This window comes from Scylla paramamosain, chromosome 27, assembly GCF_035594125.1.
Source record: "Scylla paramamosain isolate STU-SP2022 chromosome 27, ASM3559412v1, whole genome shotgun sequence".
Classification (NCBI taxonomy): Eukaryota; Metazoa; Arthropoda; class Malacostraca; order Decapoda; family Portunidae; genus Scylla; species Scylla paramamosain.
The window spans coordinates 1827501-1848612 of record NC_087177.1 but is presented as its reverse complement, the minus strand read 5'-3'; the positions used below and the strand labels follow the sequence as shown (position 1 = coordinate 1848612).

The following is a 21112-nucleotide window of genomic DNA, read 5'->3' as shown; positions in this document are numbered from 1 at the left end:
AGACACACACACACACACACACATACACACACACTCTCTCTCTCTCTCTCTCTCTCTCTCCCTCTCTCTCTCTCTTTCTCTCTCAGACGCACACACACACATTTACGTGCACAAAACGAAAACAAACACACATACAAAAAAAAAAATCCAACGAGGGGAAAAAAAAATAATAAACTCAGCAAAATAGAAGCATATTCCGGTGCCGAGTAAAGGGAATGAATGAATCCGGGGAATCAAATGCCTATTTAATTGAACGCTACTTTTTAAATCTTTCCATCTGCGCCGTGCAATGCGCCAGACAACTCGGAGGGGAAAAAATAGCCAAGTTTTACGTTATTTGTGACCTTTGTTAGAGTACTGACAATCTGGCAGGGAAGGGAGGGAGAGAAGTATTGACGGAGGGAGAGAGGAAGGGAAATGGAAGGGAGAGTGGGAAGGGGAAGTGAGAATGGAAGGAAATGCTCTGGGCAAACTGGAGCAGGGGCAGGAAGAGGATGGGGAGAGGAGATGCAGATAGGAAAGAGGAAAGGAAACGAGAGGAGGATCAGCAAAGAGGTGAGAACGTAGGAAAGAAGGGTGAAACAAATGAAAAGAAAGGAGGTGTCGTAGTGTAAAAGAAAGGGAAACATGGTGTTATAACTGCAGAGAGAGAGAGAGAGAGAGAGAGAGAGAGAGAGAGAGAGAGAGAGAGAGAGAGAGAGAGAGAGAGAGAGAGAGAGAGAATGACATATGAAGAGGGAAGGAAGGACAGAGAGAAGGGAGGAAGGAAAGAAAGGAAACAAATGCCAAGGGAAGGGAGACGGGAGAAGCGGAAGTAGAACCAGTAAACGGAAGGAGGAGGAAGAGGAAAGGGAAGAATACAAAGGAACACAAAGAAAGTCCAGACAGAAACAGACCTTGAGATTCTTATAAGACTGTTGGGGTGACAATTCTACGCTATAAGTGGGAGAGACAGGATAGTACAGAAGAGGGCTTCTCCCCACCCACCCAAAGAAAATGGTGTCATGTTGTATATAAAAACCACAACAAGAAAGTAAGAAAGAGTCGAGGTTTATGACTACTTTTATTTGTGAGGGAGGTTGTAAATGCTGTGCGTGTATCGTAAATAGCGGCACAGTGCGGCTTTCTAGGGAGAGCAGGGAGGAGGAAGAGAAGGGGCAGACGGAGGGTTGCATGGATGTGTCTCAGCCTCCTTGTGCTCGCCAGCCTTCCTTTGTTTCTTCCCCTTGCTGGCCAGTACATCATCTCGCCAGTGCTAGTGGGTCTTCAATCTCCGACATTCTCCGGGTCTCATGTTCCGGGATAAAGGACTCACTACAGCAGGGGATGTGTGTGTGTGCGCCCTTCTGCCTCTCGCTCCCTTTTTCTTTGCTAGCCAGACTTGCTTAATTGCCCCTCTGGTATAGATGAATGCATGAAAAAAATGTTGTTGGCAGGCCAGGAAAAGCTGAAAAGAATGCCGTTAGAAAAAATGGAAAATAAAAAGGACATTTTTTTGACAGGTCCAGTGATGTTTTATGGTTCCGTTACGGCCAAACCTCCGCTGCAAGTGAAAATTAAAACCATGCCTTTCACTACTCTTTCCCATTTTTCACCTGTGATTCTCTTCATGCGTTTTCCCCTTCTGGGTATTAGTTTTCTCATCGCTCTCTTGGAAACGCTATACGCCCTTCACTCTATCCCTCCACACTGTCTCTGAATCACACCACGCTATCCACGCATTGGCCGAGTACGTACTGAGGTGGAAGATACTGAGGTGATGCGATCCACAAGGCAGGCAGGTGATCATCAGAGACACCACAAAGGCCTCAGGACGTTCGGTCTACAGGTCACTTCGTACACTCGGAGAATTCATTTCAGAACCCACCCCAACCATATTTTATGCCCTCTTAGGTCTGACGTCTAAATGCCAAGGATTTCTTTGGTCAGTGGGTATATGGTTTCGTGAAGACACTGGGGAGATAGGAGGAGAGAGAGAGAGAGAGAGAGAGAGAGAGAGAGAGAGAGAGAGAGAGAGAGAGAGAGAGAGAGAGAGAGAGAGAGAGAGAGAGAGAGAGAGAGAGAGAGAGAGAGAGAGTGTGTGTGTGTGTGTGTGTGTGTGTGGCAGCGAGGGGCATCACGGGGCGGCGCTGGCCTACATGATCCTTGTCCCATCATCATCACCCGGAACGACAGCTTTCTGGACGCCGTTAGTGGACGGGATGGTTGGGTGCGAGTGTGGTTGAGTGGATTATGGGTGGATGTGGTTGAGTGAGTGGGTGGATGAGTGCGTGGATGGGTGGATGAACTATTGAGTGTGAGTGGATTCACGTACTTCCTTCACCAAGCCTGTGGTCAAGATGTCAAGTCTAGAGACATTCTGGGTGCCAAAGTGACCGGTGGCCCAGACATCCTGAGGCATTTATGATCCCAGGCCTATCTTTCCTGATGATCGCCTGACTCGATGCCCGTACCTCCACTTCCTTTTCCTCCTCCTCACCCCCCCTCCACGCGTTTCTTTCCATATTCAACGCCAGATCTCTCATCTTTAACTAGATAATGCAGACCATCAAAGAAGACTTCATTACGATCAACAAATCTGGTATAGTATTTGTTTTCTCTCCCCTTTGCGTCCCTTCGTGCTCTCACCTCAGCCTCTCCTCCCACTGCTGGTCGGCGTCCCTCCGCTCCTCGTGCAGCTGTCGTATCCTCGCATCGAAGTCTCGTCGCTCTTTCCCGAATGCCAAGATCTCCTCCTGCTCTTCCTGCACCTTCATCTGCATCTGCATCTGTAAACATCAGGCACAAGTCTTCAAGTGGTATAGGAAATATAACAAGGGAGACCTAAGCAAATACTCAGGATAAGTAATTAGGATAAAACAAGAGATACATAGCAGATTCAAGAAGGGACCCGAAAGAAGTCCTTAAATGGCTTTGGGGTTATAACAAGGGTGACGTAAGTAAAATTCCCAGGATCAGTAATCAGGATAGAAACAAGAGATAGTGGGTTCATGCTTGAAAAAAGAATGGATTTGTAAAAGCGAACGGAAGGAAATGGTTCTCAAATACAGTGGTAGATGGATGGAGTGGGCTCAGTAGTCAGGTAGTTAGTGCTGGGTTTTAAAAGAAGATTGGATAAATTTACAAATGGGGATGATAGGTGGAAATAGGAAGGTGTGTTTCATACAGGGAATGCCACGTATAGGCCTGATGTCTTCTTGCAACTTCTTTTATTTTCTTATTTTCTTATGTTAGTGAGGGGGATCTCTCTCTCTCTCTCTCTCTCTCTCTCTCTCTCTCTCTCTCTCTCTCTCTCTCTCTCTCTCTCCTCTCTCTCTCTCTCTCTCTCCTCTCCTCTCTCTCTCTCTCTCTCTCTCTCTCTCTCTCTCTCACTCCATACAACCCACCCCATAACATATATTAGATTACACTTTTCAATCGTATGACAGAATGATTAAATTTATCACTAGTCTGTCTCTCATTCCTGCATAAGTTAAGATTTGCATGGCAGGTCGAGTCTTGCAGTTTTACAAGCCAGTGAAGAGAACTATTTTAAATCTAAATGCAACACGACTTATGTGAACATTCATTAAGCTTGGTATTTCACTTCCTTGACTATCAAACAGAAAATGGGAACTGTTTCAAGGATACAAGCCATGGGTGGAATAAGAACGTAAGTGCCACTCCCCAAAAGGACAAAGGTGTGAGCCCTACACAAAGGAAAAAACGAAGCTAACACTATTACCACAGAGTCCTTCCCCTTCAGACAGATGAAGGGACGGTGCAGCTGTTCCACGTCGGGAGGATAAGGGAGCAAGAGCGGCACAATAGAAAAGGAAAGAGAAAACTGGAAACACTGAGGTAGGAAGGACAGAAGGAAAGAGAAAGTAAAGGGAACACTTTGAACTGGTAAAGGGTATGACTTACTGACAAAAATGGCATCAAACTAATATTTTTTTTTTACCTTGACTTTGTATGAAGAGAGAAGACAAAATGTAGATAGGAAGGAAGAATAGCAACAAAAATAGAGGAAAAACCGACTGACCAATAAAATACCTAGATAGTTCCGGATTCCAGACAGGGAGAAAAGCGAAATTATAAACAGGAAGGAGGAGAGGAAAGAAAAAAAATAAAGAGAAAGCACTGGACTAATAAACAGCACGACGAGATAATGGAAGTGTTATGTCAATTACTCCAAATCCTTTAATTACAGGTCAATGGTTCGCGAGAGTTCACGAGTACGCGTTTAAAAGGTGGTAGGGAAAGAGTCGCTCTGCTCACTCTGGCCTTTTGATGCGTGTCGGGGCGTTGCAAATACTTGGCAGCCGCTAATTATAATGATGACGGTAATGATCGCTGGGGGAAAAAAACACAAATCCTGATGGACGCCTTAATGAAATGCCTCTCTCTCTCTCTCTCTCTCTCTCTCTCTGTCTCGATGTATTTATCTATCTATCTCTATCAATATCCATGATCACACACACACACACACACACACACACACACACACACAGAGAGAGAGAGAGAGAGAGAGAGAGAGAGACCAGAAGCTAATGAAATGAATGGCCCACTCACATCAAAGCCTCCGTGCCTTTAATTATTAGTGCTGCGGGTCGTATCAGAGTATTGCATTAAATATTATAGTGTTAATGCCTCGTAGTGCCGCACACACCTGTCCCAATAATTAACCGGCGAGAGAAAATGGAACTAAATGACGATAAAAGAGAGGTGAGAGTCCCTTTTGTATAGTGAAGTGGGAATGTGTCTGATTGGTTATCTGAATTATGTGAGAGGGAATAGAGAAAGCGTAAGTGCATTTATTTTTTCGTTATATTATCATTCCATCGTCTCTGAATGTGATAAATTGCGGTGTTTATAATATTCATGGGCTACTTTCCCTGGCTCGTATGTTTCAGACGACGCTGGAGGGTAAAGATCTATCTACCTCCTCACTCAGATGTACTAGTAAGAAGGCGAGTGTTTACCTGCATTCGGGACTCTTCTGTGGATCTTGAGTATAATAAAAGCGTTCGAGATACATTCCCCCTTCCTCGCAATTCATCACTCTTATAGAAGTTACATGAAAGACAGTAGTTGAGTAATTCTAGTTTCCCAGCAGTTGAGCAGTCCCACGTAGTTTCCTGTGTTCCTGCTATAAGCGTTCTTGCAACAACAATTCCCCCCCCCCTCACAATCTATCACTCTTTTCAAAGTTATACGAAAGGCAACAGTTGAATAATCCTGGTTTCCCTGTGTTCTTGTTTTGGTTTCGCCGCGTTTGCATTTATGGTAGTAAAGGCGCTGTAGCCATTAGTACATCTGACAGGTATAATTAATCGGGTTAAGACTAAGAAATTCTCCATTAGGCAAGCTACCGCGTTTCCCACAATACATAGCCGCAGTGACGTACGTGGAACAGCACCACCGCATACCGTGACGCTGTAATTCTCAGCAAAGTGGCCATGTGTTGGTTTGACTCTCTCACTGCTATGCCCGTTCCTTTTTAGCTTCCAGAACCGTGTAGAAAATACTGACACACATGAAAAAAAGAGTACGAGGTCTTTTTTTGTCTTTTTACGGCTACGGTTTCAAGACACTTATCCTTTCATTTCTGACGACAGTTTACGATTTTGTTTGGGACTCAGTGGGCCTGTCTTTTTTTGTTATGATTTTGTTGCCCTTGGCCGGTGTCCTTCCCACATAAAAGAAAAAAATACTGAATTGTTTGAGAGACTAGTACAAAAAGGTTTCTAAAATGTACGTGATGTTGGGAAAATTATCATCATAGTTTTCAGCTAAGAGAGAGAGAAAGAGGAGGAGGAGATTGATTCACGTGGTCGTTTATTAGCTACAGACTACCTACAAGAGACTGCATTACAAAAAAAAATAACCTTAAAAAAATATGTAGATTATTAAAAAAAGAAAATCTGCTCAAGTGAGGTTCTGATTTTAAATGTGACCACAAAATCCAGCCATCTGCTCCCTGCTTGTCTGGACTGGAGGAACTTTTACTTAATACTTTTATCTCTTTTTCCCTCGCGTCCTGCCGGCGGCTCGAGAGTTATCATCATCTACAATTAATGTTTTTGTTTTCCCCCATGATTTGAAGTGGAAAGATGCTCTACCATCCGTCTCTCTCTCTCTCTCTCTCTCTCTCTCTCTCTCTCTCTGTTTTCACAGCAAGGCGTGGAGTGGCGGCCTGTGGTCTTTCATGTAACTGTCAGCGGCAGAGGTGAGTCTAATAATAACCTTGTAAAAAATAAGGGAAAAAGTTGAAAAGTTTGGCTCTCAACACGGCTCAAAAAGATACGAAAACTCGCCTAAACAAACTTACCATAACAAGAACTAACTTTCTGGCCGCAAGTTTGTCCAAGCTCTTATCGTTCGGTCGAGGTCACCAACATATTTATTTACACTAAAAGTTATTTCCATTATTAAGCACGGTGGGTTGCACAGTGTAAGACCCGCATGCAACCCGCCCTCTTAAGATCCCACCTCTACACAAAAAAAAATATACAGTTTATTTATTTTTTTTTATATGTTTGATATTGGTAAAAGTGAGGACGAAAAAGAGACAGGGCTCCCACACACACACACACACACATACACACACACACACACACACACACACACAAGCACATGATCCCAACCATCCAGGCTAGTCAGACTAAAGATTAAGCCACGCATGATTCTGATATTTTCCGACTCTTTCACCACTAAATCAGGTCGCCAGCCAGCGGATAATGATCACAAGCGCGGGGCCATTACCCTCCTCTCGTCACTAATTATTGGCTTATTAAGTGATGTTCCTTCCCGTGTTTATTTTTGTGACGTGTTGAAGAGTAGGTTCACTGGCCGGATTATTGCTGGTGTGTGACTCTCTGGTTAAACACTCCCTCTCTCTCTCTCTCTCTCTCTCTCTCTCTCTCTCTCTCTCTCTCTCTCTCTCTCTCTCTCTCTCTCTCTCTCTGATTATGGGACTGTTGACTCGGGTATTTTATTAGTTTGGACGTGGCTGTTCTATGTTTGTGTGTGGAGGAAAGGGAAGGATTTTTTAGGTCAACAAAGAGAAGTGGGGTGAGGAGAAGTGAGGAGGGTGATAAGTAAAGGGAGGAGGAGGAAGGCGTAAGAAGTGGGCGAGGATTAAGAGAAGGACGAGAACAGTAACAAAGTCGAAGTGAATGAGGAGGAGGAGGAGGAGCAAGGGGAGGGGTAAAACGAAATGCAGATGAATAAAAATGACGATGAAAAGCAATTGAAGAAAAAAATAAAGGAAGAAAAGGAGAGAAAAAAAAAGAGAAGCAGAAAAGGAAGCAACGAAGAACGGCAACAGATCGCCCAAGAATGAAAACAAACCTTAATCAAAGCTGTCACCAAAGTTATAAGAAAAAAATAATAATTAAAAGTCAGCGGCCTCGACACCGATCCATTACAGCTGTTGACACTGGAATCCCCTTACGAAGTTTCACCAAAGCAAATATATGACCGAACATTTCTATCCCCGAGAAAGAAGGAGTGATAAAGTGAAAATCTATCCTTGCCTTGATGTTTCGAAGCGAGAGGAGAAAAAGGCCAGGAATAAATCACCCAGCATTTCCATCCCCGAGAAAGAAAGAGAGATAAGATAGAAATTTATTGCTATCTTGATGTTTCCCGTATTCAGAAACGCTTCACTCTCTTACTACGAATATTTTCTTAAGGCCACGGAGATAATTAGCCGAGTTCTCAAGAGTGTTTCTACTGTTAATCCTCTCAGTACCACGACACAGTTTAATTTTATTCTGGATGCCATTACAAGATTGCATCATGTGTAGGATTGCATTTGTTGTGATGAAAGCGTTAAAAATCATCGTCCACTAATGTTGCAACTCTATTAACTCTGTTCTGTTTAATAGCAACAGATTCTATGAAGCTTGGAATGGCCTCTAGTACTGAAAGGGATAATAATGTAGAAATCTTATTAATCTTTCACTAAAACCATAAAAAGACCCTTAAAAATCCGTGGCACTTCCACTACAACCTTTTGAAAGTAGACCAGGTGAGAGCAGAAGTGTTTCAGAACATGGTGCTCAGACTAAGAGGAGATATGGTATAGAAAACGAGAAAACAGACATAAGTTTCTCACCTCCCAGTCCCGCCGCTGCTTCTCGTGGTCTCTCTCCATGGCCATCATCTGTTCACGCAAGGACGCCTCCCCGGTGCCACACTCCGACGCCCGCCGCCTCAAGATATCACACTCCGCCGTCAGCACCTCCATGTCGTCAGTGACCCTCCGCACCTGGCTCTTGTACCTGCCGGGAGTCGTCTGATTAGCGTTCATATAGAGCCTTGTTACCTGGGACCCTGCTATGGGGAAATTTGTGCCAAAAATCTAGTTACTGTGAATCTCGTTAAACATAAAGGAGTGCCGTACTTCTACGAGCGCTGGCGTAGGGGTGGTAACGTCACCCTTCCTGGATCTCGGCATATGAAATAGTAGCCAGTTCCTTTCTCTGCCGCCTTTACTTTCCCACTCAAAACTGACTGGTACACATTTAAGGCTGGGCGACCTAGGGAGCGGGCAATTGTCCCATAAAAAAGAAAAATATCTGTCCTTCAAATTAAAGGTACTCAACACAGACATGAGATTCACTCCCTATCGCGCTTCCCTAGTGAATCTCATTACTCATTTCTTTTACCGGACTTGTTAACTTGGATTTCATAACGTGGAGATTATTTTCACCTGCTGCGTTGGTATGTGTGTCTTTAAGTGACTTTTATTTTTAAGGCTGTTCAGGTTAATATATTAAGTGTTAGAAATCAATGAATCACCCAATACGTATATCAGTCTATTCTCTCTCTCTCTCTCTCTCTCTCTCTCTCTCTCTCTCTCTCTCTCTCTCTCTCTCTCTCTCTCTCTCGTCTCCAGCCTCACGTTTTTTCTCATATATTTTCCATATCTTCGCTATCATCATCTTCCTTTCCTTCCCTTCCACTCTCCTTTCTTTATTCCTATATTCCTTGTCTTCCTCAGCTATCTGCTTCTTGAACTCTATCCTCCTTCCATTTTATCCTTGACCTCTCTGGCTTCATGTTCTATTCTTCCTCCTTCCCTTTGTTTTGTCTGTCTGCCTGTCTGTCACCACCCCTTCCCCACCTTGCGAACGCCACACCTCAAGAATTCATGAGGTGACAGGATACCTCCCCCTCACGGATCTGAGAGCGAGGGTTGGTGTCTCCTCTCTCTCTCTCTCTCTCTCTCTCTCTCTGTTCGTTATTAATTAGGGATATTTGTGAGTTATTATTCCTTTTACATGTATGGTGGCGATAATGATTCCTGAATTTACTCTAAAGACCTTATATTTTATTTGAGTCGTTTGGCAATGAGTGATTTAACAATATCATTATTCGCTGAAATTGCTGTTACATTTCAAGTATGCGATAGTGGTTTGTGTTTGACACGTGTATGATTAAAGATAAGGAAGCATGATAAAAAAGAGACTATAATGCATTTTGAATACATTCTAGAACTGATTGCAGTAATCTTCTACCTTTTTAAATGTTACTGTACACAACACTTCATGATTATCTTACGTATATTGCTACTACACAATTATGAAACTCCCACCTTTGTTTTGTCTTGCTGTTGTTGTTGTTTTCTTCTTTTCCTCCTCCTCAGTCTCCTCCTCCCACCAACCTTTTTTTTTCTTCTTCTTCCTCTTCTAGCTCCACCACCTCCACCACCACCAGCACCTCTCCCTTCTGCTCCTCCTCACCCTCACCTGTTCTCGATCTCCGCCAGTCTCGTCTGCCACTCTAGCTCCAGCTTCTCTCTCTCCATGGCCTCCTGCGCGTCCCTCTCCTCATGATGAAGTCGTGGTGGCTCTGTGGGGGATATACGTCTTATAAAAGTCTTCCAAACACACACACACACCAAACACACACACACACACACACACACACACACACACGACTTCTCGGTACACTTTGCAAGATTCAGAAGTGTGTTAAAACTTAAATCTAACACAGTAATGAAGAATATTTTGTTAATAACGTTGTGGTAGTCAGAGCTAAGATAATGTGTTGGATCTCTCTCTCTCTCTCTCTCTCTCTCTCTCTCTCTCTCTCTCTCTCTCTCTCTCTCTCTCTCTCTCTCTCTCTCTCTCTCTCTTCACTTCTGACCGACAAGCAGCTAATGGGGAAGTAAAGGCAGCTTATTAAGACTAATTACTCAACCAGCTGCTAATTGCTCTGGTCGTACGTGCAACAAAGCGTGTGGTAAGGAAACAAAAGGCAAGGAACAACCCAGTCTCTGATTTAATGCCGGATAATTGGGTTCGCTTAACTTTTCACGTCATTTCTCTCTCGAACTCTGATTCATATACGTGATTATATTTTTGTTGCCCTTATGTGTTCGTTTCTTAACATTAGGTTCAATAATCACTGTTGCCTGATGAAAAGCAGATGGATTATTATCGTTACTAATTCTTTAAGGGAGAATCTGTTTTTCTTTTTTTTTTTTTTTTTTTTTGATTCCCAGAACAAAGGATGAAGGAGGGAGGATTCAGAGAGGATAGAGGATTGAATGTTTGCTCTCTCTCTCTCTCTCTCTCTCTCTCTCTCTCTCTCTCTCTCTCTCTCTCTCTCTCTCTCTCTCTCTCTCTCTCTCACCAAAGGACAGGGGATAAATAATAGGAAATCAGTGCATGAACAAAACAAGAACAAAACATCACTCCGAGCAGCCCGCATCTTCCCCAGCCGGGACGCACGCCAACCTCAAAGCTTCGCTCGGTTTTTCCAAAGGCTTGTGTAGAGAACACACGCACAGGGAAAGAAGAGAAAAGTCATGAATATTTATGATTTCAAAGATAAATTGATTCTTGGAGGTAGCCGAGAGCAAAATGGAATACGAAGCAGAAGTGTTTTGGAAGTGCGAGTTGGCTGAAAGTTATACCGAGATATTGCATTTTGCTTATGTGTTTATCTTCCAGTGTTTGAGTTTTCGATCTCTGACAAATAAAGGTCTTTCATCCAAAATTTCCACCATCCAGTTATTACTGTTTGCTTTCCATGAGTTTAGTTACAGAGGAGGAAAGTAAGATTATGAGTGAAGTTTACATCGTGGTTGTTGCGTGTGACCAAGCCGTTCATATCACATTGCTTGCGCTTTGACGTTGAACAAATAAGCTTATTTTCTCAAATTTTGCGCCGTCTAGGTTATGATAATTTTCACTCCATATGCTCCGTGAGGTACACAGTTCTTTCACACTGCTAGTAATGGAGGCTGAATGACCTGAGGGAACTCTAAAGTAGTCACAAATTTAAGACAGGACCGATTGTTAAGTCTCTTGCAGCTTCCCTTATTTCTTATGTTCTTATGTTCTCTTTATTTCAAGATTTATATGGAGTTAATATCTACCTTTATAAAAATATCCTGTACATTTCCGCTATTTTTTGGGATTATTTTCTTTACCATTCAGGCTCCTCTCTATTTCTTTAGGTAGCTGATACTCCCACGCTGCCTTGCCCTCCATTCCCTCCCACCGTGACCGTGACCATTCCTCACCAACAGAAAGTAGTTATTCAGGCCATCAGCAATTCAGTAACTCAGTCACACACACACACACACACACACACACACACACACACACACACAATCCGTTACATATGAGACATCAGCAATGAACCTCAACATTTCACAAACTCGTGCACTTAAGTGGTGTAATTAATATGAACCAGCAGCGTCATGATTAAAACCAGACTGCAATACTTCAGTCGAGAGGAATCGCCTGCCGCAGATGCATCAAATGTTTATCCCCGTCTACTGGTATTTATCGAGGGTTGTTGACACGGGAGTAAGTTTGGGAAGGAGAGAAAATCGTAAAAAAAAGTCGTCAGGTTAAAAGGTCATATGAACGAGAAAGTACAGGGAGGAACAAGCCCTGAATAATCCGAGGTAGAATTTTTTGTTTATTTTTTTTTTTTCATTGGATACGATTTTCTTCTCTCTTTATTTTCTCTATCCTTCTTCATTTAGAGGGTGGTTTTAGTGGAAGTAAGGATGGTAATAATGAGAATGATGGTAGTAGTAGTAGTAGTTGTAGTAGTAGTAATAGTAGTAGTAGTGATAGTAATGATGGTGGTTGTAGTGATAACGTTTACCATTCCTTCCCTCGGTGATATCATAGTCAATACTGGAAAAGCAAGCAATGAATGTCGCGTTTATATATTGCAACAGTAATAAACAGTGTCTGGACAGGTGGTGACACTGATTGTTGTCACCATGGCTGTGGATCTGTGTCCGTGGGGGAAGGGGAAACTGTCCTCTGAAAATTCGACTTCAATAAACATTAATACTTACACTTGTATTCTGTATCAATTTTCATGCTTACTTTGATGCAGCCTCACGCTCACTGATTTTCAAGGCCGGTCAGAATACAGGTTGTATAATTCCCGTGAATACACCGCCACGCCCACACCTGGAGTTAACTTAAAGGTAAACTTATGTAAGCGAATATAGGACGTATGAGTATTGTATAATTTGGTTTGCATATCTATATCACACGCAGGAAGGTGTTTCTCGAGCTGCCAGGTGGTTCGTGGCAGTTAGGTCTCCTCTCTTCCGTACCATTAAGGCAGCAGGTGTGTGGCCGAGTGAACAAGATGCAAGTGACGCGCCGGTCATGCAAAATCAAGTTTGAGGTCCTTGCATACGAGCAGGAACACCAGGGACTATATTCTGAAACACTGCGCCGTATATCCACTACATTCAAAAGGCTCTTGTTGAAGTTACACAATTTTTAAGGGTTTTCTTACGGTTCTAGTGACAGATTAACGAGATTTCTACATTATCAACATTACAAACACTCTTGAGAACCCGGATAATCATCTATGTGGCTGTTCAATGTAGTAGTGATGAGAGAACAAGGCGCTTCAGAATATGGGTCCAGCTGACCACACCATATTAAGCTGCACCTAACAGCTTCCGCCACCAATTCCTTTCTGCTGTGTGTGTGAGAGAGGAAGGACAGCAGTGTATAACGATGTGTTTATGTGTTCGACATCAGAGAAACAGAGGCGGTGGACAATGTTAACAACGGTGTTTCTCCGAGCAATGAAACTGAATTGGATTATCCTCGAGCTGAGCACACTGTGATAAAGATGTTTGTTGTGACTCGCTCCGGAAACAACACAGCGAAAGGTCGTGTGGGAGATCTTTCTTTGGAATTATGTAGAAAAAATTGTAATCCTATGTACGCGTTTCATGATAATATTTCCATACTCATGATACACATAATGAACTCGTGAAGCGGATATCTGCTGCACAACAAATACTCGTTAATTTCATGGTCTAATGTAACAATACACTTTTCCAGCCCACAGATCTCACACCGGCCAACCAGAAAATGTGTCGATAATGTCAGTCGGGCAAACGCGTCACCAATGAAAGATCGAATAGAAGGAACATCATATAACTTTTTTTTATTTTTTCAACTCCACTTACGCTGTTTTGCTTGAGAGTTCAGGTCTTCACCAATACATAATTTTCTTTCTATTACCTTTAAAGAAGACTAACTGGCCAGACACCTCGGTTTACACACACATAAATCTTCTCTCCCTCCCTCTTCCTCCCCTCCCTCCTGGCTCCATATATTCATAACACTCCTGTTCCGAAGCCAGGCAAAAATGGTTCAGCTGGTCATGCTATCAATCAGATAATCAACCAATCAGTCAGTGAATTAGGCAATCAGTTAGACACACACACCTTTCAGTTCTACTCTGTTCACTGATTATTAAAACATTGCTGTGTTGTCAGAAATCCATTAAAATTCTTTATTGTGTGTCGACCATCCCATACCTTTCCTGACACCCACCCACTCTCTCTCTCTCTCTCTCTCTCTCTGACCATTATATTCACCAACGCCGTGGCCGAGCAACCGGATGCACTTAAGCTCTGCAATTACGGTCAGCTGATGCCATTTTATACATTAGTTTGCATTGCAGAGCACCAATCGGCTCCATAGTTCAGGTGAGGGCACTGTTGCGTGATCCGTACGCACTAACTCCTACCAATAGTTTTCACGAGCCACTTGTTTCTATAATAGCTGTAATGGTTGGAAATTTATCGTTATGATCAGTGGTACCAGAAAAAAAAACTATACATTTCAAAATTAGTACACAAAACGATATGTGTTTTAGAACCAACTTTTTTTTTATTTGATAATTCATTGATGGTGCGTTCTGTGAGTGAAAAATGCGAAGAGTTTTTGTTTTTTTGTAACTTTGCATCTGTGGTGTATGTGTGTGTGTGTGTGTGTGTGTGTGTGTGTGTGTGAGCTAGTCACTTGGTAAATTACTGGCGGCAGCATGTGGTGTGTGTGTTTGTGTGTGTGTGTGTGTGATCAGCAGTAGATGATGAAGAATATTCACCTTAAATTCTCTCTCTCTCTCTCTCTCTCTCTCTCTCTCTCTCTCTCTCTCTCTCTCTCTCTCTCTCTCTCTCTCTCTCTCTCTCTCTCTCTCTCTTACACCACGTAAAATTAATGATCGAGCACATGTGAAGACAAGATAAATTACATTAATATTCCCAGGCGTACTCAACTTAAGTGTGTAGGTCTGGCAAACTTTGAATTAATCTGTCCCTAATAAGATTTCATCAACTGAACACAATACTCAATTTAATGATAACACGCTACGGAAACCTTATGTGATTATTCATGCTATAAATGTCAAATGAGATTATTTCTGTGATAAGCTGCGTAGGCAATTTGCAAAACGTACGGTGTGTGGTAGTAATTCATAAGTTTGTGTTGAGAACGCTTGATTTGAAGAACTGATGTGTGGCAGCAGGGAGAGGCACCTTCATGATATTCTGATGTTTAAAGATTCTCCATTTGCTGGTGTTCATAAATCTTCATAGGATATACTAATGTGTGTGTTTTTTTTTTTTAATCTTGTTTTACTATCTGTGTAAGGCGAGAATAAATAAAGTTGCGCGTTATATTTTTACACAATTTCTGTTTTATAAGAGATGTGGACTGGACGCATATAATTTTTGTTACATACGATTGCTTATACTGATGAGAGTGATGATGATGATGCTACTATTACTACTACTACTAATAATAATAATACGAATAATAATAATAATAATAACAATAACAATAACAATAACAACAACAACAACAACAACAACAACAACAACAACAATAATAATAGTGATAATAATAACAATAAAATATAAAAAGAAAACTGAAGAACTAGAAAAAGAAAACGGAGACGCAAACAACTCCATTACTTCCAGGCAGTGGATGGTGCAGGACAACTCGTAATTATTTTGAGTGTTGGAAACATTTCTGTCTTGACGAAGTCCCTACCAGACTCTTAATAGCAAAAAGCACCAGCACCAGCAGAACCAGCAGTAGCAGCAGTAGTAGCGGTAGCAGCAGAAGCAAGGGGCAGCAGCAATAGTAATAGCAGTAGTAGTAGTTGTAGTAGTAGTGGCAGTAGTAGTAGTAGTAATATGCGTGGTGGTAGTGGTGGTGGTGGTGATGCTACCAGTAGTAGTAGTAGTGGTAATAACAGTAGCAGCAGCGGCAAAGTGGAAGTACTACAGTGTGTGTTCTCCACTGACGGTGAGAGAAATTTTACCACCAATAAATCTCAAAACTGCATATGTCCATGCCTTATTTTTGTATGAAGTAATGTTAACAGGCTGTGGAATCAGCCGTTGTTTGTTAAGTTGTGTGTGTGTGTGTGTGTGTGTGTGTGTACTCCCTCTACGTACACATAATATTAAAAACTCATTTCATAGCCTTCACTTCATGTGGTGTATAGACTCTCACTCCCTTTTGGTCGCTGCTGCATGCTTGAAAAATAAAAGTGCCGATAAACACACCGCTAAGAAAAACACACTCAGACTAAAGACTATTATTTGAAATTTGCTTGGTCGTCAGGGGCAGCTTAGGAATACACCTCCACACTTACATCTGTCGCTGATTTAAGGGCATGTATAAACTTATGAAGGCGTGACTAAAGAGATACTTCACGTGGGTTAACAAGAGACACGTTATGGATTTAGATCTGTAGACAGGCACTTTCCAAATTACTAGGTGGTTCACAGGTGGCTAAGTCGCAGATGTGTCCTTTGTAGCGGTAATAACATGAAGGTGAGTATCCGGGTAGTTCACCTTTACGCAAAATCAAATTAGAGGAATAAGGAGAACAGGCGAAACATTCTGAGCTCATCGTAACGTCCTCGAGCACACACACCTCACAAATTCTTACGCAGCAGAGCGGATCGTAACGATGTGTAATCCCCGGAAGACAGTGGCACGGAGAATGTTTACATGTGGTGTTTGCGGCGGCGTTCGTCCCGAGACATGAAACTTAATTGGGAGAGCATCGGCCCTGACCCAAATTGCAATAAAGGGATCAGGTCATGCTCGCTGTGGGGAGGCGCGGGCCAGTGAGCGTGTGGAGTTTAATACGTGTAAGATTGGGAGTTTCTAAATGTCTCGGTGGTGGTTTTGTTGCGAGGCTTACGTTATTGCTTTCTCAGACGTGCGTGTGCAAGAGAACCTCCCATTCGTGGTCAAGTTGAGCGGCCTCGAACAATCCTTCCTTCTTTTTTTCAAGTTTCTCACTTCATGGTAGATTTAAGGAAGGGATGGACTCGTAGCTTTATCGTGCTTGTCTTAAGGAGCAAGTGCAGATACACCTCGCTTTCCTTATCAAGTTGGGCGGCGCACTTTATCAACCTTCTAAAAATCGTGTTCTCGTATATCGATAAGGAGTCTTGCAATACCCATTTTTACAACTTATAAAAGATGCTATCCAACAACTACAAAGAAATAGAAAACAGCTGAATTGTCACTCATGAAAAGATCTCTATATACAATCCTCTTCTATATTATAATCATTGAATTAGTCTATCGATAAATCAGTCTCTTCCACACACTCCTATCCCTGCAGCTTCCCTTCCCTCTCGACATCTTAACCTCGACCATTCCATTTCCCGGCCACATGGGAATTATTCAGTCAATCAGCGCAACAGCCAATCAGTGACTCACGCATTCAATCAATCAATCGCTCGCGCACGCACGCATTGCTGTTTCACGCAACTGAATGCTTGTCATCAAAACAATATTCAGCATTTCACGAACCAATTAACTTTTCCCTTCCTGACTCCCTTCCCCTCTCCCAAACATCGATCCATCCCATCCCCCGAAACACCCACACACACACACACACACACACACACACACACACACATTAATAGAAGCCTTATCAGATTACTTAAGCTACAAAGGCAACATGTCATTACTTATAATACTCTGATGTAATAGATTATTAATTGTATCATTTAAAGCATTCGGGAAAAATCATTTACTCTCATCGTATTGGCTAAATTACATCAGCGTCTATAGCTACAACAAAATATGTATTACGTCGCTTCAAAAACATATATTGGATCACTCCGTCATTCGTTTGATCGAGAACACATGGGTATTTAATCCCACAATTTTTCATTTATTGCTTTGATTTTTTATTCATCTGTCGCAATACAAATTATGTGTAGTTTAATTTTCACTCGATTGATTTCCCTCTCGTTGACAAATATTAGAAATATTAGAAGCATTTTACTTGCGTCATCCGTTACAGTTAATGGGGGCGTCTCATGGCTTTTGAAATGGAATAATAAGTATGTTATTTTTTCATATAATTCATTTTAACCTCATAGCAGGATTTACGGAAGAATGGGCGAATATTAATCATGCCCACCGTGTCTCGTGAACCCAACGACCGGCTGGATCAACGAGCAGCCTCGCAGGGATTATTATTACGTGTAAACTGACCACGCGCCACCACTGCCTGCGGGGACGCGCGGGAAAGGCACGCCGATGTAGCTCTGCCTCCCTGTTTCGCCCTGCTCTGACAAGGCCTTCCTGCATCATGACTGCATTGTACTGATCAAAGGCACACACACACACACACACACACACACACACACACACACACACACACACAATCACATTTAAACGAATTCGGTATTCCATGTAAGCAGCATTGTCAGTCTTCTCATCTCCATATCCTTGGCCTTCCTCTTCTCTGTGTGGTATTCATTTCCTGCGAGGGAAACAGCGGCACCTGCATCCACCGCCAGCTGACTAAAGGCCTCATGCGTTAATTGGCACTGGACGGATGAGTAAACAGTTAAGTCAAGTGGATGTCAGCTTTATGCATCAACTGAATTACCACAGTCGCTATTTACCACTTGACTCCTCTGCTCAGGCTGCAGGACACCTTGGAAATGCTCGCAATCTCAGAACTTCTACTTCCTGGTATACTGCATCAGGTACCTCTACGCCTCTTGATCAATTAGCGGGAACCACAGAGTCAGCAATGTCCGTGTTATTCTGGTCTTTGGCAACCGGCTCGTCTGCGGCTGATTCCTTGCTCCGTGAATTCGAAACAGAAGCAGTTGAACTCAGCGAAACACGTCGGCCAGATACACCACGGTATACACGCCTCTCATCTCACTTTACTTAACTGTACCTGTTAATGGGAGGACGTTTTTAATGAGAATCCGAACTCCTGCCGATGGTGGAAGACAAAGAATGAACCTGCTCCGAAGAACTGAATATGAAACTGGCAACATGTAACGAGGCCCACGTAATATTTCAAGAGGCACGACTATTAAGATATGTACCCCTCGTCAGTACACGTTGGTTGCCGCCTGGCACAACCAGCGCTTCCATCTAAAGCTAAAGGTGTACGGGGTAATCAAGGTAAAGAAGGCAAATGACAACAACAACAACAATAACAACAACAATGAATAATCGCAAGTACATCAAGAGAGAGAGAGAGAGAGAGAGAGAGAGAGAGAGAGAGAAATGCCGACAGACATAACCAATATAGAGGGAAAACAAGCAACAATCGGACACAGACAGACAAACAAACAGGCAAAAAGAGAACCAACAAACAGAGAAAGAAAATTCTCCCCCCAAAAAAAATAAATGAATAAATAAAATAATCCAACGAGCGAAAAAAAAAAATAAATAAAACTAAAAACGGTTTAGTATTTTACCAAACCTTTTACAACCAGCCAGCTACTTTTTTCCCTTCCCTGCCGCTCTCTACACTCACCTCGCGCTGCTTCGTTACAGGGGACAGATTGCAAGGAAAAGGGAAGGGAACACACGGAGAAATTTGTTTTTTATATGTATTGCTCTCTCTCTCTCTCTCTCTCTCTCTCTCTCTCTCTCTCTCTCTCTCTCTCTCTCTCTCTCTCTCTCTCTCTCACTTTACTGCCTAAGTTGTGGGCGTGAAGCAGCTGCTGTAATTAAGACTGCCAAAGCCGTTCCCGTTCAGAACATCTTGTGATTAATAGCCAGACCCGCCCTGCCTCTCCCTCCCTTTATGGAACAATGAGATCAGCAGCTGTAGTAGTAGTAGTAGTAAGTCTCACATAAACGGGCGAAACTTGATCCTCCTGCTGGGGTGAGAGGAAGGGCATAGCTGCACAGTGGCTGGTGAGTGGTTGAAGATGACTGGTGATCGGTTGACAGAATAAAAGAAAGGCTGTAGGATATGAATAATTCAACAGCACCTCACTATTTAATTCAATCCCTTAACTCTTGGCTCGTCCAGGTTCCATATATGGCATAAATACAGCGACATACTTTGACTATTAAGTAGAATTTAGATTGCCATAATGTTGAATGAACCTCGTGTGTAATGTCATTGGTTCTCACTTTCTTTCTTCCTCCTCCTCCTCCTCTTTTTCTTCATCTTACTCCTCCTCCTCCCTCCTTTTCCTCACCAGCTTCCTCCTTACTCCTCTTCATCATCACCATCATCATCACTTATCATAGCCTTCTGCCTCTTCTTGCACTGCTGCGGCGCCTTTTCATACGTCGCTGGCCTCTTTGTGGCCACATTCCTGGCAGGGTCTCCCTTGCTATGGCTTCGCTTCATGTTTGCAGCAGAAGCAGTGCTCGTCCTCGGGTTTCTCATCTTCTGAGTTGCGTGTGCTTGCTGTTTCTCTTCCAGCCTTGGGTGATCTGCTGAAGCAATCGTGGTGAATTCTTCAGTCACTCCTCACAGGCACCAGTGGTGCAAAAAACTACTTACACACTCTTACACCCTGCAGACACCGGTGGTCTTCGTCAAAAAAAAAATACATATATATATATTACTTTTACAATAAAAAGATCAGCCAGCTTGGATCTAGTGGAGCGACAGCAGCCACGCTCTCACGCCATTGGTTCTTGCACAGCCTGGAGTTTACGACCCCCACACCGCAAGTCTTGCTGAAGGCCTGTGGCCGGCCAGTCTGTCTGAATGGACGTATATTGTTCAATGAAAATCTTTCAATTCTGATATTGATTACTGATAACCTTATTGTTGTTCCAGTTGTTATTATTATTATTATTATTATTATTATTATTATTATTATTATTATTATTATTATTATTATTATTATTATTATTACTATTATTATTACTATTATTATTATTATTATTATTATTATCATTATTGTTATTATTATTGTACTTATTTTCTCAGAGATTATTATCACTATGATAATTACTTGGAAAATTCCACAATGTCAGTGAAGAAATCCCAGGCCAGAAAATGATGCTTATTCTCTCTCTCTCTCTCTCTCTCTCTCTCTCTCTCTCTCTCTCTCTCTCTCTCTCTCTCTCTCTCTCTCTCTCTCTCTCTCTCTCTCTCTAAACATGAGGGAAATAACACAAAACAAACTTTACTGTGGCACTTTATTGCTGCGTCACCCATTATTCGTTGTGCTACATAATGTGCTTTATTGCTGCGTCACCCATTATTCGTTGTGCTACATAATGTGTTACATGATAATGTGCATTGTACTTAAAATTATTTTCGTAGTTAGCAATATAAGCGTATGTTAACATGTATGTATGTGGGTAAGTAGTGGGTGTTGACGGACAAGGGTGGGGTTGACATGATCACGCCGCCCTACGTCACACGCACCATGAAACTTCCCATAGCTCATTTCCTGCCATCAATAAATAGTTGGTCCTGTGGAGACGCGGCAACGCAGCTCACGGAGAATTCCCCTTCACGGCCAACGCCCAAACGTTCTTCCAGCATTAAAAAGATTTATGGGTGG

General features: G+C 42.5%; 1 protein-coding gene across 1 annotated transcript in view; it reads right to left on the bottom strand.

Annotated features, from left to right (window-relative positions):
- The window catches only part of LOC135114024 (trichohyalin-like), a 188426-nt gene that overhangs the window by 142890 nt on the left and 24424 nt on the right, over positions 1 to 21112 (bottom strand). Inside the window, exons 4-6 of the mRNA XM_064029651.1 lie at positions 9741 to 9843; positions 8105 to 8270; positions 2629 to 2768 (exon numbers count right to left, since the gene is read on the bottom strand). Coding sequence (XP_063885721.1) covers positions 2629 to 2768; positions 8105 to 8270; positions 9741 to 9799 — 365 coding nt within the window. The 5' untranslated portion in view covers positions 9800 to 9843. The remainder of the gene's footprint in view (positions 1 to 2628; positions 2769 to 8104; positions 8271 to 9740; positions 9844 to 21112) is intronic.